This window comes from Echinops telfairi, unplaced genomic scaffold, assembly GCF_000313985.2.
Source record: "Echinops telfairi isolate 266 unplaced genomic scaffold, ASM31398v2 ScPeMD7_7458;HRSCAF=8496, whole genome shotgun sequence".
Classification (NCBI taxonomy): domain Eukaryota; kingdom Metazoa; phylum Chordata; class Mammalia; order Afrosoricida; family Tenrecidae; genus Echinops; species Echinops telfairi.
Genome location: NW_022111358.1, coordinates 1,828,669 through 1,854,495, shown reverse-complemented (window position 1 = coordinate 1,854,495; position 25,827 = coordinate 1,828,669). Strand labels below are relative to the sequence as shown.

The window sequence follows — 25,827 nt, the reverse complement described above, 5'->3', positions numbered from 1 at the left end:
AGGCGCATGAAAAAGGAAGGGTGGGGGAAGGTGAGAGACATGACAGGCCTGCATTTCTTGACAGGCTTCTTTTTAGGGCAAGGGACTCATCTCACCATCACTGATTTCTCAAATCCTTAAGCCTCACCCAGCAAAGGTAGTCCTGGACGACAGGCACTAGAGTCACCGCAGTGGGGACCATGACCTTCTAGTGACCCCTCATAACTCACAAAGGAAGCCTACCCTCACTGGAGCACTGTGTCCTGCTTTAAAGAATGACACTCCCTATCTGACCCCAAGGCCTCCCTGCAAGGGAAAACAGCAGAGGGTTAAAGACGGCGACATTCAGGACTTTTTTTTTGGACCAGGGGGCTGCTTCAGAAAGTTCCTGGAAAAATTGAATCAATCAATGAACGGCAATTTCCCATGAGCTTTTTGAAGTTCCCGTGTACAACTCAAAATACTCAAAAAATTTAAGATCCCAAGGGGGAGTGTGAGTTCAGACAAGTACTCAGACCGGGCACAGCACTGTGGAAACGACATCACCCGTGCAAGGACTAGTCAGACCCAGTGATCGGCACACAGAGCAGGCACCAATAAAGACTTCCTGCCACCCTGCGCAAGCAAGGCTTTCCCTGGAGTCTTTCCCTAAGCCATGCAGGGGACTCAGACCAGGCTGGGGAAGCACCGCTTCACCTGGCACCGGGTCTTTTGCTTCCTGAAGATCAGTCCAGGGGGATAATGTTGGACTTTTCATTTTGGGTAGCTATGTGTACGATGCTTTCTTGAGAGGCACTTTTCGTTTATATAATGCACTCTTTATTCACGAGTTTCTGTGAATTCGGTCCTCCAAGTTTCCCAGACAATCACAGTCACGTAGACGCGAGAACCTCCCTTCAGTCATAACTTTAGCCATGTTTACTTCCTTGAGCATCATATTTTTCTATACCTACAATATTGACACATGAGAATGCTTGACTTCCGTTCAAACTTTGTCAGGGAAGGTCAGGTCTTTCACCACAACTTTCCACCAGGAATTGCTTTTACATCAGTTCAATGGTGCTTCAAGCTCTTTTTCATATCTTAGCTACAAGCTTTTTTTCCGGGGGTTTTTTGAAAAAATTATCCTTCTGGTGCTTAGGCCCCACAGGAAAAATACGACACGCAGGCTCAGACGGGTAGAAAAATGACTGAAGAGTCACTGAATAATGGGCTAACAAAATGCTGTGCATAACCATGGGAGTCGTGGTGGCACAGCGGGTACACATTTGGGCTGCTAACTGCAAGGTCAGCAGTCCGAAACCACCAGCCGCCCCACAGGATCAAGATGAGGCTTTCTACTCCAGTCAAGAGTTACAGTCCTGGAAACTCACAGGTGCTGTCCCACCAGTGCTGCAGGGGCGCTGTGAGTCAGAATCAACTCCATGGCCCGAGAGGTTTGTTTTTGGTGATGTAGCCGGATTGAGAGGATGGCCGGGGTGAGCTAAAAGAACTAAGTTTTCCCAAGGGAGAACCCCACAGTTAATGTCTGAAGGCAGGAGCAGTTAAGGAATCAGTGCATACTATGCATTTTAGTTAGAAATGGGGAAAATCAGGGAAAAGAAATAAGAAATAGGAAATGTAAGGGGTGCCTCTGGGGAGTGGGCTCTTAGGGTTTTATCTTTCTTCCTCAGAGCAGCTGGTGGTTTGGGCGCTGCCAGCCTTGTGGTGAGCAGCTTACTCCACGATGCCACCAGGACTGCTCAAGCTTGGAGCACTGAGTAAAGTCTGAGACGAGCACCTTTCTATAGACTCCAGTCTCCCGTTAGAAGGACGAGGAGCAGAGAGCAGGGCTGCAGGGAGCACACAGGGCTACTTCAAAGGACCGCGAACAGCTCAAGGTTCTGGCACAATCCTTCCCAAAATGAAGAAGCGTAAAGGGAAGAGAGAGGCAGGCTAGGAGGTAAGGGAGCTAAAATAGAACGCCCTGCCCAGGCGGTCTCAAATTATGGCAGATCCGGCAGGTCCTCTGGGAAGTTCCTCCAGCTCCAAGAACTTGAACTCCATCCAAAGAGCAAAAGGTAAAGTGCTTCCATGAGCCCCCCTGCATCTTGTGCAGGCTTGACGGCCAGCAGCCGGCAGCAGGTGGCCAAAGGTCTAGTTTCAACTCCAGAGGAAGTCTCCAGGTTCCTGACCGGTGGGCTTTTCCCTTTCTTTTGAGCTGGACTAGAATGACCAGAAGGCTCGTGTATTCTCACTCGTGACTTCAGAACTGCCAGATATTAAAGCCTACTGCTTCCCTTAGCAGAACAATCAGGGACCGTTTCCAAAACCGTGCCACTGAAAGGGGCCAATGTAGCGGAATGAATAGTCCAAACAGCTGCTCCGGCAGGCAGGAACTAACTCGGTGGGCCACTTAACCAGTGAGTCAGCCAGGAAGTGTCATCCCCAGATGGCAAAAACAGCTCCCTGCCGGGCTCCAGAGAAAGGCGGTGTCGCTGGGTCCTGGACCCACCAGAACCAGAACAGTGCATCTGGGCCATGTGGTGGGGCCATGGGCAGCTGGGTCTGGCTCTCACCAGCTGCTGTAAACCTGTAAAATGCCGCCCTGCTGTACACCCGGGCTCCAGGCCATCCCACCCAGGGGGCAAGGAGGGAGAAGTGGGCAGACGTTCTTAGGAAACAGAGGGGAAGGGGGCTCGAATGGCACTCAGAGAGAGAAATGGAGGCTGAGTGACCTTGGGCATGGCCTTGAGCTCTCCAAGCCTCCATGCCTTCTAAGTGTGCGGCTCTTCTGTGTGACATAAGGTGTCCCTGCAGGAGTGGAGATGGCATAGTAAAGCCCTGAGCACCCCGCCCAGCACACAGTGAGGGCTTGGCTGTATCTGTGGACCATCTTGGCAGAGTGGCCTCAGGGGAAAGCATCTCCCAACGGGGCAGGAGGACTGGTGGGTCTCCACACTCCCAGGGAACAGACAAACCCTCCTTCTGGGATCCCCGCCAAGGCCAAAAGAAAAAAAAAGAGGGGGGGTGGTACGCAAAAGTTCCAAACTCTAAAAATAGTTCCAAACACCCTTATAGAGTAGTCTGCTTCTGTGTGTGCTGCTGCTGGCCTCTGTGTGCACTGCGCCTGCTATTTCTGAATCTGTCTGGCCTGCCTACTCTCAGGGTCACCTCCCCCGCTGCAGCCCAGCATGAAGCCCCTGGGCTCGGAACCAGCACTGTAGCAACCCAGTTCCTCCCTCGGCATTCCACAAGGACCGCCATGGCCGGCTTGGTGGTACCACCTCAGCAGGACTGACTGAATTCAGAGCCCAGTCTGTTCTCCTCTTTCGAGTTCCCACCCTCCGCCCTCCCTGCAGCAGCTCTGGGCTCGGCCAGGACCTACAGGACAGTGGCCTCAGTCAACTGCCCCAGCAAGACTGCCTGCCTATTCACCCACCTACCTCATCTAGCTGTCTCTTTGTCTCTTCTTCCATCCTTCGAATGTCGTCCATTGTCAGGTCAACCCACTTATCGAGCCAACAGAACAGCTGCCTGTGGAAGTTTGTAAACAGACGCCTCTCTTGCTGTAAAGAGGAAGAAGCAAGTTAGAACCAGAGAGGAAGACCGTGGCTGCCACCTTCTTCTCTGAGGTCTCTGGGCCCACAGCCACTCTTGACAGGGGAGACGTGGGGAGTGTGCTTGGCTGGCTCGTGTGCATCAGACCTCATGGTCCAGATCGGTGACCGTCTCCCCTTCCCCCACACAGCTCATGGGTATGATGTCTGCAAAACAGGGGGGGCCCCAAAAGAGCACAGGTGTCTCCTTCCCAGCCAAGTCTGCTACTCCAAACACTGCAGCCCGCGAGCTCAGAGCCACGCCAAGAACTCAGAACAACTCTGCTAAGTCCCTTCCTGGTCTCTGGAGCCTACAGCCAGGTCAAAGCTGGCCAGCAACTATGGAATGTGGTCCTCGAGTGAGGCTCGAAGATGGCACAGAACGAAAGGGCTATGCAAACACCTTGGGTCCATACAAAGGAGCTATGGAACTGAACCAGGAACAGTAGGAAGCAGGTGACATGGTTATGAGGTAACTGTATGCTTTTCCGCTGATGGGCAGCATCCTTTCCCACCCCCGGCCACACACCCAGAGGTCACTGAGAAGGCTGGCTACTTGCCTTATGTATGAAGTTTTCCACTTTGTTCTGCAGGCCCCACCACTTGAACTTGACAGTAACCAGTTTGTACGCACACATGTACGGGCAGTCTTTCTGATTTACAAGTTCTTGCTGCAAAAGAAACACCCCGGCAGGTAGGTAACTAGGAGTGTCTCCTCAGGTCTCCCTCATCCTCCCTCCAACCGCCCCCAGTGGCAAGGTTGGGAACTGCACCTTCCAATTGGTGGTCAGAGGGCCTCGTCCTGTTTTGATAGATTTAAATTTTGCTGGGTCTTCCTCTGCTTTGTAATCCTGAAAGAGATCGTGGAGTTCGGGTTGGAGGTGGGGAGAGGGGAAACAAAAAGAAAGAAACCAGATTTGTCAAAACCTTATGCCAGTTCTGATGATGCTAGCCCGCAGGGACTGTGGGTAAAATGTTACACCCGAGCTCCAGAGCACATGCATTTCGACTCTAAGCAGAGCCCTGCACCCTGCTTCTCTGCCGCCCCGGCTCAGGTGCAGTTGGGACAAGTGTGCAAGACCCTGGCCACGCACATGTTTCCACTGCTGAAGACGGGTGAGTGTCCAGGGTGGGACCTTTCAAGATGCAGATTTGGGGTGTACCTTAGACCCAGTCAGCAGCATGTCTGCAGGCCAGTCCCAAGGCTGAGGCTGGAACACAGTCGGGCAGGATAATAGGCCTCTCGTCTGCTCGCTCGCTGGCTTGTTTTAATAAAAGCGTGTTCCTGGAAATGCTCCACATGGAGAATCGATCCCCTGGTGTCAGACTTACTGATCAAGCTCATCTCTCAGGCTTATGGAATGCAGTCCATCCGGTGCGTGAATGAATCACAAAGAGAGAGCAATCTAGCTGTCCCCCTGCACCGACTGACGTTGGGCTCAGGACAAGCAAGCTCGTAGTGCCATCTGTGAGAGCAGGGACTTACTTTCTCCCATCTTCCCCACCACTGCTTCCCTTACTCACAGAGAACCACCAGCGCTGACCAAATACTTAGAAGAACCATGCTTTGTGCGGGTAAGGATGTGTTTGTGAAGTACTGGGAATACATTCACTTTGGTTTGTTTTTTAGTTTAAAATCCATTCACCCTTTAGGGCTAGAGATAATAGGTAAGGAAGCGCAAGATGGGTTTCTGCTTTCTGGGAATGCACATGTCTAACCGGCTGAAGTATACAGTGACTACAGGAGAGGGGTCACGCCCTCGAGATTAAAAACAGCAAACACTGATTCCTGACCAGTGAGCAGAGCCAAATTCCTATCCCCTAATCCTTTGTCCAAAAAAGCAAGAACACTAATGAATGGAGAGCAAACACTTCCATTCCAGGAACCCAACATGGAGCCAGACCGCAGTGTCCTCTGCTCTCCATGAGCTTCTGAAAGCCACCACCGACTCCCAATATATTCTCCACCCCTCAGCTGGAACCCCAGAATCGAGCAGCTTCAACGGCCCGAGAGGCCTAGTCACAGTACCGAGGCCCACCGAAACCCACTGCCATCTATACGCTTTCGACTCACGGTAACCCTTTTAAGGCAGTCATGCTGCTCCTTGGTGTTTCCAAGATTGTAAATCTGCCGGGGAATCAAAGCCCCTCACCTCTCTCCCGTGCAGTGGCTGTGCACTGTTGGCCTGTGGGTTAGCTGCCAGTGCCTAACTGGCTGCACCACAAGGGCTCCGACAATACCGATGTGGTCCAGAAATATTGTCCAGAGGCTGGTCAAGACACAAATCTGGGCTGTTGTTTTCCTGTTGTAACCCTTAGTCAAAGTTCCCGGGTGGCATTAAATAGTTTGCCTTCAGCTGCTAAAAGGTTGGCAGTTTGAACCCACCCTGTGGTACTGTGGCAAGAGGGCCGGTGCTCTGCTTCTGTGGAGCGTGTCAGCCAAGAAAAGGCTATGGGGCAGCTCAATTGCACACCACAAGGAGCCACGACCAACCCGGTGGCAATGAGCTTTGTCTCGCATCCCCGAGTCAAGCAAGGGAGACGATGAAAACCAATGAGAAAGAAACCCAAACACTCTGCACCTACCTAAGAGTGTAGTGAGTCAAGTCAGGGCACAGTTCCCTGGATTGTCTAACACCTGGAACCATTTCTGCACCTCAAACGCTACCACACATCTTGAAATAGTTCCTACCTTGCTAAGTACTTGGCTTCGATCTGCAATGTCTATATATATTACTTCCGTATGCTTCCAGGCTTCAGGCTCCAGTTTATGCACCTGCAGGAAGAAGGTGGACCGTGGCATGTTTTCTATCAGCGGCAAAGCACCCTTCACCCCAAACGGACACCTAGGTATAGCTGTCTTCATAGCCATTAACATGAGATTCCTTGTGTAATAAAGAATTTTATGTGAAATGATCTGAGATAAATATATGTGGGAACTTAAAGAAAATCTGTGGTAAAATTGTGTTATCTGTTCATGTCTTTTTTCCCAAGCCTTCTGAAGCCGCCCCCCACCCCACCCCTCCCCCCGCCAAGTGTGTAACCAAGTATTTGCCATGTCAGCATTCCAGGGACATTGACTGTGCTCATCACGCTGTCCGAGCTTCATCAGGACCATCACTTACTGGCAGCTCACGGTCCCCTTTTGCAGTCACTGGGAGAGTGGACTATTTGCGTGAAAATTAAACTTGGGCACCAACATTCTGATTTTTTGAGCAAAGTAGACTTTGGGGCTCCCTGCTGCTGTTTCCCTCAGATCCCCCTTTATTTAGAGGGTGTACGCTCAGGGACAGGTTGCCAGCATAGCCACATTATTAGTTATTTGGATGCTTCTACAAACCAAAACCCACGAAGAATTGCATGTCACACCAGTCCCAACATCCCTAGAAGACCCGGCAACGAGCCTGGAGGGGCCCATTCTGTAAATCTGAGGCAGAGCAGCCCCATGGTGGCGAGACTTGTCCAGGCAGATGGATGATGGTCTCTCAGCTGGGGACCTAGGTGCCGTGGAGAGGACCCTGCATCAGGGGCTACAGGGCAGAACCTCTTCAAGACCTCGCTCTGGGGGTTCTTGGAAGCGTACTTACATTTTCCAGGGTGCCAAGATCTGGTTTGTGCCAGGTTTCAATTTTAATCAGAAAGTCTTCTTTCATGTACTCATTCTGGAAAGGGAGACAAGAACCACCTCACAGCCCCCGGCAGCGCGGTCTCCCAAGCCCGGCTCACGGGCAGTCGGAGACCCCAGCGTCTGCCGCACAGGGACAGCTAAGTTGACTGGGCACTGCTCCTCGTCCCAGCAGGCTCTGTAGTGCGGTCACCCTCACTGTTCAACGAGGAAAGGAAGGCCCCCAATTTGGCGACTTATTGAGGCCTCAGAAATGACACACAAGGAGGGCTCCCTACACCTTGTCCTTCAGTGCTTTTGAAAGTTCTAACAATTAAAAAAAAATCATATGAACCCAGTAACACCTCAGTGGGAATACTGCAGAAACGGGATACATTTGCTACCTAGGGAGGGGCACCTCAGGTCATTCTGAACAGCAGAGACCCCAAGCTAAGACACTGCACCTTAAAAAGTCAAATGCTAAGGCCACTGACAGCAAAAGGTCACAAGGCCCCAAAGCAGGTTCCCCATGGGGCCTGCAAGAGGAAGGCTGAGTTAGGGCTGCAGTGTTCACCTCGGTTCTTCGTTTCTTATGTACCACTGTAGCCTCTGAAGATACTTACTGTAATAACTGCTCCAAGACACGGCATGGAGAGAGAGAGAGAGAGAGAGAGAGAGAGAGAGAGAGAGAGAGAGAAAGATTAGTGAGAATGGGAACGAAATCTGCCCGCCTGCCCGCCCACCCCCCACCCCTGGACCAGGAATAGCCAAGTCCTCTACTCCAGGGCTCATTCCACCCCCACCCTGCCCCCGCCCCCATGACCAGTGAGGCAGGGATACATCCGTTTGTCAGCCCTCCACTTTCACTTCAAAGAAAGCCCCAAAAGACTGAATCTGGAATTTAACTAAAAGCAAAGCCACTATCTGCTTCTCTGGAGCCTTTCCAGCTGGAGACCAGGACAGGGGCAGCGCTGGTCAGTGGAGGCACTGTCCCCGTCACTCTGTGGGCGCATCCCCAGGGCCCCCATGGGCAGAGTGGGGCACTTCAGGCCAGGTCAGGTCTGCCTGCCCTCTGCATCCTTCCATACACTGTAACCAGACCTCTGGCTCTCGGCACTCCTGCTCATTGTAACGAGACCCCCTCGGAAAGCAGACTTCAATTATTCATCCGAGAAAATGACTGCGGCTCTTATATCACCGGGAATGGATGTGCTCTCCTCTTGCCAGTGGCCCGGAGAGGCTGTCCTTTCTGAACTCAAGAGCCATCTCTCCTGCTGACCCGTCATACCCTGGACAGCATGCGGGGCTAATAGCTGATCTCCAAAACTGAAATAGGGTCGCCTCAGAGGAGGCTGCAATGGGGAACAGCTGAGAGAGAAGGGATAAGACCCCCACCACTGACAGGAATGACCCAGGGGGATGTCACCATTTCCAGGAAACCCACCAGAGAAAGAATTCGAACGGAAAGCCCTGTGTTTAAGTGAATGCCCTGCTCTCTGCTTGAAGACAACCATGTCAACAGAAATGGACAGGATGGGGATGTTGCTGCTAGGTGCAGCCTGGTGGACAACAAGAGGAAGCCCTGCCTGGTCCCGTCCCTCCCCTGCCCCCACAATCACCAGCCATCTCGGCCAGGGTCGTCCCCTTTCCTCCTGACCAAGCACCAGGGTCTCCAGGGACTGGCTCCTCCAGAACACAAGCCCAACGTCTCCCCACCCTCCCTTTCCTGAGCACCGCACCCTCTTCTTTCTGCCCTCTCTCTGTAGTGAACTTTCCTATGGCCTCCTTGTCAACCTATAATATCCATGAAAAGAAATTCCTAAAAGCCTACCTTCTCAGAAATCCTCTGGGTATTTGGCTAGCATGGTTTGATGGCAGTCCCTGAGCAGTGCAACTGGTGAGCACATCCGGCACCATCTGAGAGGTTGGAGGTTCAAGTCCACCCAGAGATGTCTTGGAGGAAAAGCCAGCTCTACTCCCCAATAATCAGCCACAGAAAGCTACACAGAGCACAGTTCTACTCTGACAAATGAGGCAGGGTTGTGGGTACAGGGGGAGCAGGGGGATTTTCCAAGAATCCTAGTAGGCTTGAGGACAACTTTTTTTCTCTAAAGGTCTGATGACACTAGCCATTAAGGTTTTCCAACTAAGCACCTTGCTCTGGGTCCATGTTCTTTAAACAACTGTCTCTTGTCTGATCAACTCAGGTGTACGTAAGTCAACGACGTGGGCTTTCTGGGAACCAGATAACTGATAACAAGAGTAGCCCATGCACAGGGGTCACCCAATTCATAACAGCAGCAAAATGACAGTGATGAAGTAGCAATGAAAATAATTTTATGGTTTGGGGGGTTACCACAACATGAGGAACTGTACCAAAGGGTCACGGCATTAGGAAGGTTGAGAATCACTACTCTAAACAGTCAACTGAAATATCTGGCTTCACTTTTGTAGTTTGCAGTCTGATATAATTTTGTAAGTTCATTTGGGGGTTTTATACAGTAGTCTTTGCGATCCTGAGAAAAAGACCTACTTCATTCTTAACCCGGTTAGGGTTCTAGGGTTCTGAGCCTAAGAGGGTGGTGACCCTCCCTGACCTTTAATATTAACCTCGGTCAACAAAGCCCCTTGCCCCAAACCTTCTCTCGTCTCCCTGCTCGTCCAGACAGCCCTGCATTCACTCTGCCCTTCCTACAGCCTGCAACCCTGCAAGCAGAATCGGAAAGTCTTGGAAATGCTCCTGTAGTTGGATGAAAGGGAGGGTTGGCCAAGTAGTAAGGTGCTCTTCTAAAGCCCTGGCTTGGCCACACTGTTTCCAGCCAAGGATTAACATGGAAGAAAAGGGGAGAGTTGTTCCTCCTTGTCCTTTTATTTGTGCACGACAGCACTCCTCCCATGCCTCCTCGCCACCCATCCCATTAACTTCAGGGGGAAAGAAACGAAGAAAGAGCCCAGAATGAGCTGGTAACAGCGATCCCCTGCCTCCAAGTCCATTTCCCTTCAGAGAAACGCTGTCCAGTGCTTCCGAAGCTGTAAGTCTTTATGGGAGCAGATAGCATTTTCCTTGAGTGGGCTGGTGGGTTTGAACCACTGAGCTTGCAATTAGCGGTCCAATGCTTACCCAAGAGTGCCACGGGGCTTCTCCTGATGATGAGTATTTCATATTAACTGAACTGTCGACCCTGTGGGTAGCAGTCAGCACTGACCTGCCAGGGCTCCTCACAATTAACTTCTCAAAACCAAGAAACCAATCTCACCGGCATGGCGTTGATTCTGACTCATAGTGACCCTACAGGGCAGGACAGAGCACCTCTGTGGGTTTCTGAGACCGTAACCCTTGGTGGGAGTAGAAAGCCTTGCCTTCCTCCCTTGGAATGCCTGGTGGTTTTGAACAGCCTAACACATAACCACTACACCACCAGCGCTCTTCACAATACGCTCGGAGCCTTCCAAAAGGTATGGCGATGTCAATTTCAGTCCATGCTGCTTCACTTCTCACCTTCAAGCCAAGAGGCTTGCACTCGTCATTTCTGCCTTCTGCCCCAACTTTCTGCCTCTTTATGTCTTATTTTAAAAGAGCAAGTGTCTAACTGAAGAGATCTAAGATTCCACAGTTGTTCCGATGAAGTTGGATTCTGATGGTGAGGCTGCACCCATTCCCTGCTCCTCTACTTCTTTTTAATTAAATCATTTTATTAGGGGCTCATACAACTCTTATCACCATCCAAACACACCTCAATTGTGTAAAGCACATATGTGCATTCATTGCCCTCATCATTCTCAAAACATTTGCTCTCCACTTAAGCTCCTGGCATCAGGTCCTCGTTTTTCCCCTTCCCTCCCCACTCCCCCCTCCCTCATGAACCCCTGATAATTTATGAATGATTATGTTGTCATATCTTGCCCCGTCCGACGTCTCCCTTCACCCACTTTTCTGTTGTTTGTCCCCCAACTCCTCTACTTCTTGAAGTATTTAGAAATTACATTTTTCTTTAGGCCAAAGCTCAGTGTGTGAACTGATATTTGCTGTCCAGGAAAATGCCCTCGCCTGGTGTAGCATACTTGCCCCAGAATGACAGAGGTCAAGGGCATCTCGCTGTTTACAAAAGGTGTGTCCCAGGCATGGCTAAGTCCATGCTGTCTGCCTCCTTTAAGCCAAGATGGCTGGGGTTCCCACAATGCCTGCTCAGTACAACTCTCTCAGACATCATCACCTTTGGTCTTTGACCGGACACACCTGCTACATAGTACAGTCTTTTAGGAAAGTGTGTGCAAGCCTTGTTTCCAAGAAGCCCCTGCCCGCTGCTTAGGGAGTAGTGATGTGAACACATTCCTTCCCCAGGACAGTGCATCTTCTGGTTCAAGGTTCTTGAACTTGTGTGGGGCCAGTGAGGACTGGAGAGAGCAATGAGCCTGTGTCCTGGACTTTAGCCATGCCCAACCCATAGGAAAAATATCACATGGGTGAGGCCTTCTGATCTAGGGAGCACCAAACCAAACAGAAACCAAAGGCATTCTGATTCATAGTGACCGCAGTGAGTGAAACTGCCCCATAGACACAGTAGACTGCCCTATCTTTCTCCCGAGGAGTGGCTAGTGGGTTTGAACCACTGACCTACCTGTTAGCGGTTGAGTACTTAACCACTCACTGCACTAAGGAATTCCAGTTCCTGGTAAATAAAGCAAGCAAAATAACACAGGCAAGCAGAAGTTGGCAGATGAAGCCCATAGCCAAACTGCTGGTGCCAACAAATGGCAGTTGCTGGTGGACGCCGACCTTCCACCTGGACAAATTCCAGGGTGTCCCTGAGGCCCTGTGGGATATGGATCAGTACCAGTGTAGGTGGTCCAAAAAGTCTACTCCTAGGAATCTTGCAAAGCCATGAGTCTGAACTAGAGAGGGAATCTAGGAATGTCTAGACGAGACCAGCAAGTTTCCTACCGAGCCTGAAATCTTTCCTTTTCTTCCCAGAAACCCCAAATAGGAAATCGGCCACGTTTAAGGGAGTGAATCTACCTTCCCTCTCCCATGAGCACACCCTCCCTCCCAGTTGTAGAAGATGCTGACTCAGTTTAAGCCTGGCTCAGAGCTCTTCCCCTGGAAGAACAGTCATTTGTCATGCATACTCCATGGAGAGGTGACATTTTTATCATCAAAGATCGGCTTCATTTTAACCTTTTCCCACCCGTAGCAGCTTCTCCTTGCTACCTTTTCTTGTCTAGGTCTATCTAGCTCCTTCCCCAGGACAGGACAGTCACCCTACACTGTAGGGCCTACAGAGATTTTCCTAGGGGCCCTTAAGGCTCTCTGGGCCTCGGGGATGCTTTCCAAAGCAAACACAGATAGACCACGCTGAAACGGGAGATTTCAGTTAACCCAAATATGGGAGGCTGGTTTTAAAAGACCACAACATATTCCCAAGACAGAACACTAACCATGCAGCCATTACACATCAGAAACCCAAACCAGACTACCTAGTGACATGGAGCACATGTTCTATGTATGGACCAAAAATTAGTTAGCATTGCGTGATCTCAATTTTGCCTAGAAAATATGTCTAGTGTGTATTTACACACACACACACTGGAATTCCTCTATGAGCCTTTCGAAGCCCTTTTCGTATTTTATATGTGCCTTATATAGCCAAGAAAACCCTCGCTGCCATTCTGACTCAGTGACCTTATTGGACAGGGTAGAACTGTCCCTGCAGGTTTCTGACTCTCCATAGGAGGACAGTCTCATCTTTCTCTCAGGACTTAGCCAACCTGTAACCACTACACCATTAGAGCTCCTATACAGCAATATATGCACAGAACAAAGGACCTGATAAAAACAACACAAGGGATGGATGCATGGATTGTGTTAAGAGCTATACGAGACCCCAATAAAGTGATTTAAAAAAAATAACACAAAATGTTAAAGGAAGAACCCTAGGTGGTTATTTTTATTTTTCAATGTCTTTTCCAATATTTTAATCCTATTTTGTATTACTTCTGAAATCAGTAAAAACAATGATTATTTCATCCCCAAATACCAGGGGTTCTAGGCTACCTCAGGCCATGACACTTGGCGATTCCTATCCAACTGGCCACCAAGTTGCTCTGCCAGTAATAGTCTAGACCAGCCTGAAGAGAGGCCCCAAGCTGTCCAAGCTCCTGACTCCACGGCTTATTCTAGAGAGTGATGGCGGGCCACAACGCCCAGCGGCCGACTTGACCACTCTCTGGGTCCACCTTGGGGGCCAAGCTCCAGCGTCTATCCAGGCCTGCACTCACCGGTTCTGCAGTAAGGATAGGCATTCCATGCTTTTTCATGTATATTCAGGGCTCCCTCTGGCGCCAGCATTCGAACAAACGTGGGCACTTTGCTAGAGAGAGACAAAGGGGTCAGAAAGAGCAATGGAGGAGAGGAAAAGAAGCTATAACAACAAGCTCTTCTATCACATTCTCTAGACCACAGCCAGCTGCTTTCATGGGGAACCAAAGAGCAAGTCTCCATGAGATAAGCAGGCTACTCTTGAACCTGAGATGTCATCTGTCAGAGCCTGACATCCCAGCGTAGTTGGCTACTGACACCCACCCACAACTTGCCCCAATGCGAGCTGAAAAAGGACAGCCAGTGAAGCCCACCCCAGTCATTATAGGTTCTGCCAGAGGCCACTGGCCCCAGGCAAGGGTAAGATTCAAAGGAGATGTCAAGACTAGCCAGTCTAGGTTTATGGGCCTGAGCGAGTGGATGGGATGACTAACTGGTGGATGGGATACAGGATGATCTGATCTGCTTCTCTCTGTTCAGTGAAGCTAAGAGGGCCTTAGGGGCCTTACACACCAAATTGTTTTTTCCATCTCTTCTTATCAGGTCACAGAACAAAATGTACAGTGTGCGCCCACACAAAAATGCATATTCCTTTCTTAATTTTTAACTGGTCGCCTCTATCGTCTCTAGCAGATTCTAATCAGCTTGTCAGCTTTATTTCCTGAAGTCTACAGAGCCCTAACCCTCATGAAAGCTCACTTCGAGCAGCTCCTGGGAGGGCCACTCACTCACTGTCACCCTCACTCAAGTGCGGCCTTCTGTGCGCCAGCCTCCAGGGAGACATACAGACACTGGGCAGACACGGCGTCTGCCCTCAGGGAGCTTATGACGACAAGTGGGAGTACATCTAACCAGGCAAATGGGAACACTTAGTGTGTGCTATGATGGGCTGCACAAAGAGCAGGTGCGTGTGTGTTGGGGGTTGGGGATTGTGAGGGACTGGGGAGGCTCCCCAAGGAACACTGCGAGAATGAGTAGGACTCGGGCAAAGGCTGGGCGACGTCCAGGGTAGATGGTGCAAGGAATGGCAGGAGCAGTCATGGAGAGCTTGTAAGTGGTCATCACAGTGTGGACTCTGCCCTGAGGGCAGATGGAAACCATTTACGATCACTATGCTGTGGGCAGTTCACCTGCCTGCCTTGGAGACAGAACCCACGGAGGGAGGGGAAGACCAGTTAAGGGCTGCTGGGAAGACAAGGCCCCGTTGGAGCGATGAAGGAAATGGACTCCACCTGAGAGGTGAAGAAGAAGGGGTGGGAAGCCCATGTTTCTGACCTGGGCGACCCTGAAGACAGGGAGCTGCAGGAGTTTTAGTTGTTGGATGGTTCGTGACCAGGACAGAGGTGGGACAGCAGCTCAATGTTCACACCCTCTCTTCGAAGGACTAGGAGGCGTGGCAAGATAGGCCCCGCCTTCACTGTGTGAAGCCTGGTCTTTGCCACTTGAGTTGCTGGGTCACTGGAGTCCTGAGGAACCAAGCCCCAACCTCACTCCCTCCCTTCAAAGTGCTCTTCAAAACTACGAATGCACGAAGGGAGGGAGGCAGATCTTAAGTCCCCATGTGAATCTCAGCCAATTGTTGAGTGCTCAGTGAAAAGTGGCTGGCAGTCAACTCAGCAGGGCTGGCAAGGGGGAGAGGAGGAGGCCAGAGGAAGCACCCGGGAAGGCAACGGGAGCCCAGTGAAGGCCCCCCCGCCCCCGGCTTCACCACCGGCTCTGGCCCTCACTCACCAGGGCGGCAAGTCAACTGAAATCACTAGCAGTCAGTTTAATGGCCAGCAGTTAAGCTTCAGACTTATTTTGACCAGTCCTCAGTAGTTTTTAACACGAACTTGGTCCTGCTTCCATGCAAGCTGGTGTATGTTTACTATTACTTTCAACGTCCTTTGGGGCAAGTCACAGTGGACTGAGAGATTAGTTTTGGTTACAGATACAGCAAATTTGTGCAGTTTGCTACAGATAGTCATACAAAACTGTTTTAAATGTTATACCTTTGTTCCAAAGGGTTACCAAAATCTCTTTGGTGGCTTATTCACTATTCCAGAAACAAACAAACAAACAAAAAAAACTGGACCTAAGAATGTCATTCTTTGAAACAGTTACTATATACTTCCGTAGACAAGTTTAGCAGGAGTTCTGTAGGATTTTTACCAGAGCACTATTTGTCAACATCTGAAAATGAGTATCAAACTACTGGTACTTCATATATGAGTGAGGTAGGATATGCTGACCATGAGAGACAGGTCTTATGCTAAGTGACAACAGAGCAAAGTGAGGAACAGCGAGTATCGCATGATTCCATTTATCTAAAATGACAGTAAAAGACATCTGCGTACAGGTACACATTTGTGTGCGTATACATGCACAGATAACAGAAGGATCCTTAAGAAACTAAGCACGGCTACCTCTGCAGACCGGGGGTCTTGTGGGGGGCATTTTTCTAAACAAAACTTTCAGACAACAAAGTACCACCTCGCCCCACTCTCACAGGTGAAACAAGCTGAGCAGCCAGCTAAAAACGGGAGAAACCCAGCTCTCCATTATCTCGCGCGCAGAACCCAGCCGCCTTCCTGCGCCGCCGCAGGAGTCTCGTACCTCTGTAAGTGGTAGATCTTGTGTGTGTACTGGCCTTTCTCGCCGTCCTTCTCATAGGGCTCGTTCACCAGCACCTCCACACCCTCGCCGCCACCCGTCTCATTCTTACTGGCCTCGGCCACAGAGTACAGCTGCCCCACTTGGTACTGTGGGGACAGAAAGACGAGTGACTCTCACGCCGAAGCTCCTTCCCTGCAGCGTCCAGGAGCTGGTAATGACCCCAACAGATCACGTGGGATTTCCTCATCTGGAAGCTCATCCTGGATGGAGCTTCTTCACACACGGTCTTCTCCAAGTCTACCTACAACACGGCCTTTCTTTCTCCATCAGCTGCGTTCCTTCCCGTCACCCCCCAGAGCTTACTACAACCAAGAGGAAGCTGGAAAACACCGCCCTTTGGAAAACACAGCGTCCAAGGTAGCGTTTGCCCTGGGCCTGCTCTGGTCGCCAGATTCCCAAATAAGGGGATCTCACTTCGTCTCTAGAAGGTCTGTCTCATTCATTGATGACTTCTGGTTACAGCAGGTTGCCAGGTACTCCAATAGCCCGGCCTGTTCTCTGCAAAGCTGGGGCCCACCCTCACCCCGCCAGCAGCTCACAGGAGTCCTGCGGGCAAGGGGACTGCGTGACTGACGTCTTCCAGATTCCTGGTGGGCTGCAGCAAATGCCCCAGTGCCCTGTTTTAGGCAACAGAGTCTTCCCCCAGACTGGGCAGGCCCAGGGGTCCCTCTGGGTTGGCACCTACTAGATGGCAAAAACCTGGTTTTCCTTTATTTGGGTCACATGCCACCCTATCAGGTCACCAATCAAGATCACTGGCCTCCTCTGACCCCCTCAGGACAGCTCAGTGTTAAAACCAATGACCTGGGCAGGGCAGGCCAGGGCCCAGGCCTGGCCCTCCTGCCCCTGCGGCCTGAGGGAAGGAAAACAAGGTGGGGAGTAAAAAAGGAACATCGACAGTTCAATGAAGGAAATGCTCTCTTCTGCCCAGCTGCCTTCCTATCACTACGAATGCCAGCTGGGCACAGCAGCGTGAGGGTGAGAACGAGGGAAAGGGCACTTGATTACTCCACATGCTGGGGGCAGGAGGGGGAAAGAAGGGTTCTCTCCAAACTCCCGGCACTTCCAGGGCAAAGGACACAGGTTTTCCTCTCTGGAGATGAGTCAAGAAGCTGCGATTCTGGGCAGCTGCCACTCCCAACCACCACGGGCAGTAGCAGGGACCAAAAGCGGCATCCGGGGCGACTGCCCCCGGAACCTGGAAGCCTGCTCTATCAGGCAGTGTCACAGGCTGCGGGGAATGCAGAACAGGACAACTTACTGCTCACCCCGAAGCTGGAAGAACCCCAACTTCCACAGCAAAAACCCAGCGCAAACGCCAAGGAAAGCTCCAGGCAGCGGATCAAGGCTCAGTGACTCCCATAAAGGGGGCCTCTGGGTGAAAGCCCGACACGCTGGCCCTGCCTACCCTAAGCCCCTTGGCTGCTGCCTGAAAGCCTCCATGGAGCGCCAGGCGTCCCTGTCCCAAGTCCACTGCCTGGCTGAGGCACACAGAAAGACCTGTATGAAGCCGAATGGGGCTTGGCCTGGCCAGGGTTCTAAAGGAGCGGTGAGTCACACCGGAGGCCTGACTCAGCATTCAGAGCAGGCTGGGCAGAGGGGAAGAGGGCACTGTTGGGGCTGGTGGCGCTGCGTGGGGAGGGGACCTCAGGCAGAGACTAATCCCTTTTATTTGACTCCTCTTCAGGGCAGCCTGCCTCTAAGAGGATCAGTCTGATGGGCTGGCTTCTTCCCCCTCTAATCTCTCTTGATATGCTGACCCTTTAATGCCACCAAGTGAAGACAGAATTGTCAATCCCAAGGGCTGAGTAAGTGGCCTCAGCAAACTACAAGGGAGGGGCACTTCCCACTTCCTGCGGAGAGCTCCCTGTGCCATACCTGCTCGGTACCCAGGAAGGTTGCTTGACTCAGATGGGATGGGGTGGGGTGGGGTGGGGATGGAGGTCGGACTATTTAATCAGATAAAAAGCCCAGAGGAGACTGGACGCCCTGCCTCCCTGGCCTAGGGCACTGCTCCCTGCACGAGTGACTGGTTCACTGGCCCCATGACTAGGAAATTCAGGTACGAAACACATATCCTGGTGCCTTAGCAATCTGGGAGCGGGAGCCCAGGACAATACAGCGGTGAGTCTGAAGCACTGATATGAAACCTGGCCTGAAAAACAGTAAGGATGCTTGTTAGTCTCTCCTAATGCCCATAGGGGTGGTGTCTCACCTCGGGGTGGGGGGATACAACCTAAGGAAAACTACCCTACCCTAAGCTGTCCTCACAACTGTCATGTTCAAGCCTATCACTGCAGCCACTGTGTCAACCCATCCCGTTGAGGGTCTTTTTTGTTGCTGGTCCTCTCCCATACATGACAAGGACTAGTCCCTCCTGAGAGTATGCCCAAAGTATGTGAGCCCAAGGTAAGTCTCGTGTCTGTTCCCAAGGAGCATTATGGCCGTACTTCCTCCTAGACAGATGTGTTCAGTCTTCCGACAGGCAAGGATATACACAGTGTTCTTCTTTGCCACCACTTAACCCAGAGAGCATGGCCAACAAGCACAGTCAGCAGGGAAGGGCCACTGCCCAGAGGCCTCCAAGGAGTACCTCCTAGAGAACACGGGAGTCTTCTCACGCTTACGAGCTCATCTAAATCCTTCCCTTGGGTTTGGACCTGCTTGGTGCCCGGATCCCTTCTCTCCAGTCTCTCCCACTGGTAAAGGAACTGTCTACCCGGGGCTGCTCCACCACTGTACTCTGAAAGCAGATGGCTCGTGTTCTGGATTTCACAGGGTTACAGGCAAAAAGGAATTTTGCCCCAGAATGAAATTTGGTCTTGGAGTTGATTTCCATCTGGGAATGGTAAAATGGGTGGGTGGGTTTTAAAGATGGCATGGATAAAAATTGGGGGGAGGGCAAGAAGGTAGGGCAGGTTTTGTGTCCGCCTCAAAAAGCTGGCCATGCCATTTCTCAGCGCTCATTCTCCTTCACGTTGTAAAGGGATGGAGCTGCTCTGTGTGCACCTCAGTGATGTTCATGAGGCAGAATATCATCTACAGGGCTAGGCTGGAACCTCAAGAAGTGAAGCGGGCCAAGAAAGCAGAGCCTAGCGTCGAGAGAACTGCCCACCCAAGGAAAGACCCATGTGCGGGCAAACGGGGACTGCCCGGGAGCAGATAAGAGTTAAGGATCTCCCCTAGAACCTACAGAAGCCCTCACCCCAGCACCGACACAGCACACTTAGACCTGTAGCTCCTAAACGGCGAAAAAACAGATTTCTATTTATTAAAGGAAACCACTGTGGTCTTTCTGTTAAGCAAACTCGTTAAGTCAGCCAACAGACGCCCACTGCATGGAGTCGACAACGGCTCCCTGGGACCCTTGCAGCAGAACCCAACTGCTCCCTGGGCTTTTGGAGGAGCCCCAGTAACAAACCATCTTGGTAGCTCCAAGGGAGACCGACGAGGCTGCTTTCTCCGTCTCGCAAACCCACAGGGGCTCTTCTGCCCTGTCCTGTAGGCTGACTCTCGAGGAATCAGCATGACTCCATGGCTGCGGGGTTCAAACAGCTGATCTTGCGGTTAGCAACCTAATGCATGACCAGCTAGCCACCCAGGCTCCCTAAGGAAGACAGCAGTGGGTGGGGACAAGGGTGAAGCTAAACTTAGAACCGCTGGTGGATACACACCTATCAAATAGCTAGGGCTTTTCTGCTCTTCTCCAAAGTGTAGAAACCTTGGGCAGTGCTGAGGTTAAAGGCTCAGGGTAGCCCAAATTCTAACTCTTCCCCCGGATGTTGATCTAGACCAGGAAGATGGTTATAAAGACATGACCTTCGTGGTTCTCTTTTTTGTATCAAACTCATATAAGCATCTTGAGTCATGGCCTCCAATTTGGGAAATGCATCCCAAAAGTCACAACCATGAGTCAGAATGGGTTTACTGACAAAGTCTCTGCTCCTGCCTTGGCTCCACATTCCACCAATTCCAACTTGGGCCTTCTGGGACCAGAGTTCAAGCCTGCCTCAACTCTACCCAGGATTCCAAACCACAAAATCCAACACACTGCCACTGAGCTGATGGTGACTCAGTGTGGCCCTGTAAGAGCTACACTTCTCAGAGACCCCCCACTCCTCAAGCCATCGAGCGACTTCCCAGAGACAGACACAAAGAAGCACCTACTTCACAGGTAGATGCTGTGCCTGGAGCGCTTCATTCCTAACCAGGGAGCAGGGCATCCTGGAGCAGGGAGGAAGTCAGGGGATCTCCAAGAGCTGGGTTTCAGGGGAAGCAACTTGGGCCTTCTTGCTGTGGCTTCCATTTGGAAAATCACCATGTGCTATTTTCAGTAGAGGCAGCAAGGGCTCCAAGGGAGGGAGGCTAACAAGGCTCCCCCAAGTCAATACCTGTCAGGTCAGGCACCCACTTCTTTTGCCCTGGGGGCACAGTGGTTACGAGTTGGGCTGCTAACTGCAGTTTGCAAAGTCAGCAGTTTGCAACCACCAGCGGTTGCATGGGAGAAGGCCGAGGCTTTCTGTGCCTGCAAAGATTTACAGTCTCAGACACTGGCAGGGGCAGTTCTATGCTACCCTAGGGTCGCTATGGGTTGGAATGACTCGATGGCAGAGAGTCTGAGTGAGAGGTACATCTCAGTTGCCTCTGAGAATCACAGCCCCTCTCAAGCCACCTTCCCCAGGCTACCCCACCAGTCCCTTCCCAGATTACGTCTGGGCTGACCCCCACCCTGCCCAGGAATCCCCTGCTCTGATGGGCTCACCAGGAGACAATCCTCAAAGCACTGTGCCCCTGCCCACCCTTCTCGGAGGCCTGGAAGCTTGGACATTTGCCTCAGTTAGAGTGCTCTGGGCTCTGTTGACCTTGTTGCCTTTGTTAAAGGTCCATTTCATTTCTAGAGCAGAGCAGACGTTATCACAGAAGCATCCTGCTGACGAAGCAAGAAAGGGTGAGGAAGCATGCAAGTGAGGGTGCTGGCTGACAACCTGCACCCAGACTGGAGCTGGCCCAGGGGTCCCCTGAGCTGGGCTGAGCCCCCAGGAGGAGGTGGAAAGAAAGTCTGAGGCAGGGGAGGAGAGTCAAGGAAGTTCAGAGATAGGGAGGCTCCCAGGCAGGTTGCTGCTGTCCAAGAGACTCATTCTGAGTCAGCATGGCCTGTGAACCTTCATCAAGGCACATCCTGCCAGATCTCTTGTCCATAGGGATGGCAAGCTTGGAACTATTAAGGAGAGAGAGCAAACCCCATTTACTTGTTCCTCCCTACCTCTGGGAGAAAAAACAAACTCACTTCCCGTGGATTCTTAACACAGAACAGGGTAGAGCTGCCCCTGTGGGTTTCTGCGATGAACTCTTTATGGGAGTAGAAAGCCTCATCTTTCTCCCCAAGAAGTGGCTGATGGTTTCAAACCCCTGACCTGGAGGTTGACAGCTCCACACATTAACCCACGATGCCACCAGGGCTCCTCTGTGAGCGGAGGGTTCTGCATCTTCCCTGCATCACCTACAGTAGCTAAGGAGGCCCTACAGACTGTGGGTGCTGGCCTGCTGCACCACCAGAGGGCCACGCATACCTCCCAGCAGAGCCATGAAAGTCCCAGAAATGCACGTCTAATACCGTCGACAGCATGCCCCAAACAGACACCGTCCCAGACAGAACCTTATTCAGTCATGCCCGGGCCAACAGCTGAGGGCAGGCTGCATCCAAGCGCGCAGGTCTACGATGACAAGGGGAACGGAACCAGGAAAAGCCACACACCGAGCACTGGCACTGGCTACCTCTCCTTTGAAACCCACAGGTACACTCGCCGAAGGAGCCCAACTCAGCCGTGGGTCCGAAGCCATCACACTCAATCATGGGTGAGAAAGAACACGGACTTACCTCATCTACAGACACTGGAAGGATGACTCGACTACGGGAGAGAGAGGAAACAGTTATCAGCTCCGGGCGTTGAAATCTGCTCAGAAAGCGACATCTCAGCAGTGTCAAACAGTTTGTTGTACCCGCCACTATATAGTCACTGTTGCAAGACCCAGCCGCTAGGATCCCCAGTGCTCTTCTGGCATCCCTAGAATCCTGCGATTCAGTATAAACCTGCCCCCCACACCCTGCTTCCCAAGGCTGACTCACTTTTGGAACTCCTGTCTTAAAGACCCCCCTCTCCGACTGCCATTTTCCACAAGCCTTGCCAATGAGTTCCGTTAAACAGAGCAGTGGTTACCACCGAGGGAGGGACCTACCCATGCACACTCTGCTGGAGATGAAGGATCTGCACAAACAATTCCCTAGGACTTACAGGAATCTCTGTACATCTAACCCCTCAAAAGCCTTCAAGGAAAAAGCTGGGAAGCGGCCAAACTTCTTGGAGGCCTAATCCCCCTAAATAGCACACATCTCCCATCCCCGCTCTGGAGCAGAATATGACAGTACAAGCAACTACCTTGAAGCACCCCCCTCAAAAAAAAAAAACACACACACGTTGTGTCTTGAATTCCCGCAGCTGTGCAAAGGCACACTAAGTAGTGGATTTCTTCTCTGTGTCCACAACTACCTATTGTGGGCTCACTCAAAAAAACAAAACAAAAACTCACTGCCACCCATAGAGACCCTCCAGGACAGGGTAGAACTGCCCCAGTGGGTTTCCGAGACTGTAACTCTTTACAGGAATCAGTCATCCCAGCCAAGTGCCCACGGTGGCCAGGACTCCAGAAAAATGCCACAGCTGGTGGCACCCCTCCAGGTGGTTTGTTTGTAACAGGGGGCACCATCACCCCAGATCAAAGCCCCGCGGCCACCAGAGACAAAAACCCTTGGTGTACCCATACAAGTCCAGCCAGTTTCCCAGGGCCTGGTTGAAATTCACTGGGCCCTTCTCTACCCTGTGCGCTTGGTGAAGCATGAGCTGCTCCGTCTTTCTGCCAATCGGGCTCCTGGCTCCTGCATGGTAAATAGTGAGCTCACTATGTTCCAGTTCCTCAAAGGCCCCCCCAGAAGCCAGCCGCATACAAGGGAGTCTGAGAAAAACACTGCACCAGACAAGAAAGATAGCAGGAAAGCCAAAATGGGTTCCAAGTCTTTGCTGCCTGAGCATGCCCCTCCTCCCGAATGAGTCAAATAACGGAGCTCCTTGGGCAGAGGACACTGCCCCTGACGCTCGCCTCCCATTAAGAGAAAGCTGAGGGAGCAGAAAAACACGCCCAACTTGGAGGCCAGAACTGCTGTACCCTCAGAAGAAACTTCCTCGAAAACAATGAGCCTTTTATCTTCAAGAACAGCAGCAAAACTCACACCCAAGAATACACAGAAATCAAAGGAGGGCGAATCCTGTCTGCTGGAGGGCCAGAAAAATCAACAGGGACAACCTCCAGAGACCGGGTGGGCCCCAGGGTCTCCCCAGCAAGGAGACCTGGCCAACTTCTTGCAGGATGGTCTGGGACTGACCGACCAGGATGCAAAACCACCTCCACAAGAGGGTGCGATTCCCAAGGCCTGGACCACAGATGCACCGGACTGGGGCTGGAGCTGTGCTCGCTTTGGTGTGACCTTCACTGGAACCCTTCCCAGGGCTACAGCAGCCTTCCCACGCCCCCCCCTCCAGGCCCCCAGCCCAGGGAGGCACACACTCTCCAGAGTACACACGGGGCACAGGTCAGCAGGGCTCCCTATCCCCAGCCCTTCAGATCTTCCCTGGCAAGCTTCAAGAGAACAAAGAGTGGGGAGGAAGCACCCTCCTTCAAAACTCAACTCAATCCCTTCTGAAGGGTCCTTCCATTCCCTGCCTAATCTCTTTAAAACCACGGCCTCCTACAGATTGGGAAATTCCTCTGGGACGAGGAAGAGGGTCTGGAGAAATAGGAAAGCCCCAAGTGCACCAAGCTCTCCTCTTGGGATTGCAAGAGATGGGATCCTCCTCCTCCTCCTCCTCCTCACCACCTAAAGTTCCCAGTTCTAGCTGGAGATGGCCGGTAAGAAGCTGAGGTGGAGGGACCTCAAAAGAATGCTCTTCAGATGAGGTGCTCACCCCTTGGAGTGACATCTGGATCCAAGGCTCCACACTATGTGCTAAAGGTGTAAACACCTGCCAGGGGACAGGGCAAAGTACAGTCTCTCACCAAACGGCAGCGCACCTGCCTGGCCCCAAACCGACTTCCACCAGTTGCACTCGGACATCTTCTGCACCTGGACTTCCCAGGTTTCCAAGGATGCCACTTGTCCCCACCTCCCACCAGGGCAGAACGGGTTCACGGTAAACTCTGTACCCATCAAACTCTCCCTTTGGGGGAGGGAAGATCCTATGATGTTTACTCTCCACTGTGAGCTTTAGAGATGGGTCATCTCAACTACTTCAAAGACTAAACAAGTCAAGTGCCAAACATCCCCGCTTGTCATGCAACCCCATGGATTTCAAGAGTAAACTCTCTGCTCTGAACTCCCAATTTCCCAGTGATCTGGCACGACTCAAGAACTCCCTCACCCTTCACTCACTCACTCAAACAAACTCACTGCCAGCAAGTGGATGCCACCTCAGAGCGATCCTATAGGACAGGGTAGAACTGCCCTGTGAGTTTCCGAGACTTTAACTCTTTAAGGGAGTAGGAAGCCCTGTCTTTCTCCTTACCCTTACACTATCTTTCTATAACTGCCTGGCCTCATGGAAACCCCAATTGCCCAAGTCAATCTCCCCCATCTCTTTGCCCCAAGACTGACACACCCTAGAGACAGACAGGCAGCCCCTGACCCTACACCAGCGGCACAAATATTCATTCACCAACATATCCTTTCGGGATGGTCCTCCTTCCTGGCACTCATTGTCACATCACACCCTCCTGTCACTTCATTCTGTACCCAATATTATCTGGAGTCCTTCAAGTGTTCCAGAGTAGCTCCTGGTCACCTCAAAGCTCCCCCCCCCCCAAAATGCCTCTTTGGCTGCACCTCCCCCTGGGCACCCCCATCACTCCAGCTACTCCCTCAGTCCCTGATGTCCCGGGAGACTTGTCCCTTGTCACCCAAACCTGGCCCTGGTTCCTAGTCATTTTCCTGGCTACTGGTTACAATCCTTCCCACAATACATAAGGGTCCCCTAGGCACCCCCTCCAGCCCCTAAGCTGTCTCTCCCACCTCTCCCTCCCCACCACCCTAACCCTACCTGCCCTTGGCCTCTTCCTCAACTCCTCCCCTCGGATGTGTCCCCTCAGGCCCGCCTGCAGCTCTAGGTGGGCCCCTCCATCAGTCCTTAGCCCCCCACATCTCATCCTGGGCTCTCAACGCCTTCCCTTCCGGCCCTGCTCCCGTCCAGTCTCAGGCTCCGTCTGTCCTCCGAGGCCCTTCACAGGACCTGTCTAGCTCTCCGTGTCCCCTTGACCCCACTTCAGGTCTCGAGCGGCCCTCATGGTCCCCTCGGCATCTCCTCGGGCCTATCTGGCCGTCCCCGGTCCCCTCGCCCCACCTTGGGCCCCAGCTGGCCCCTCGCTGTCCCTTCGGCCCCTGCCGGGCCGCCCAACAGCCCATCCAGCGCTCTCCATCCCCGTGGGCCCCCGGGCGGCCACGACCCCCCCTCCGCCGTGCCGTCAGCCGCCACCGCGGGTCGTCACCCGGGGGCCGGACACTCACTACTCCTTGAGCACCACCATGTCGCTTCGCGGCTCGGCGGCGCCCTGCTGCCGGTCCGGCTCCCCGCCCGCTTCCCGGCGGCCGC

The 25,827-nt window shown here is 52.2% G+C and overlaps 1 protein-coding gene across 1 annotated transcript in view; it reads right to left on the bottom strand.

Moving 5' to 3' along the window:
- PITPNA (phosphatidylinositol transfer protein alpha) overlaps positions 1 to 25,815 on the bottom strand; it is a 33,014-nt gene extending 7,199 nt beyond the window's left edge. The window contains exons 1-10 of the mRNA XM_004706883.2: positions 25,743 to 25,815; positions 22,011 to 22,041; positions 16,073 to 16,218; positions 13,438 to 13,529; positions 7,785 to 7,792; positions 7,145 to 7,219; positions 6,250 to 6,333; positions 4,331 to 4,408; positions 4,118 to 4,228; positions 3,405 to 3,527 (exon numbers count right to left, since the gene is read on the bottom strand). Of these exons, the coding sequence (XP_004706940.1) occupies positions 3,405 to 3,527; positions 4,118 to 4,228; positions 4,331 to 4,408; positions 6,250 to 6,333; positions 7,145 to 7,219; positions 7,785 to 7,792; positions 13,438 to 13,529; positions 16,073 to 16,218; positions 22,011 to 22,041; positions 25,743 to 25,762 (768 nt within the window). The 5' untranslated portion in view covers positions 25,763 to 25,815. The remainder of the gene's footprint in view (positions 1 to 3,404; positions 3,528 to 4,117; positions 4,229 to 4,330; positions 4,409 to 6,249; positions 6,334 to 7,144; positions 7,220 to 7,784; positions 7,793 to 13,437; positions 13,530 to 16,072; positions 16,219 to 22,010; positions 22,042 to 25,742) is intronic.
- Between the last annotated feature and the right edge of the window lie 12 nt (positions 25,816 to 25,827).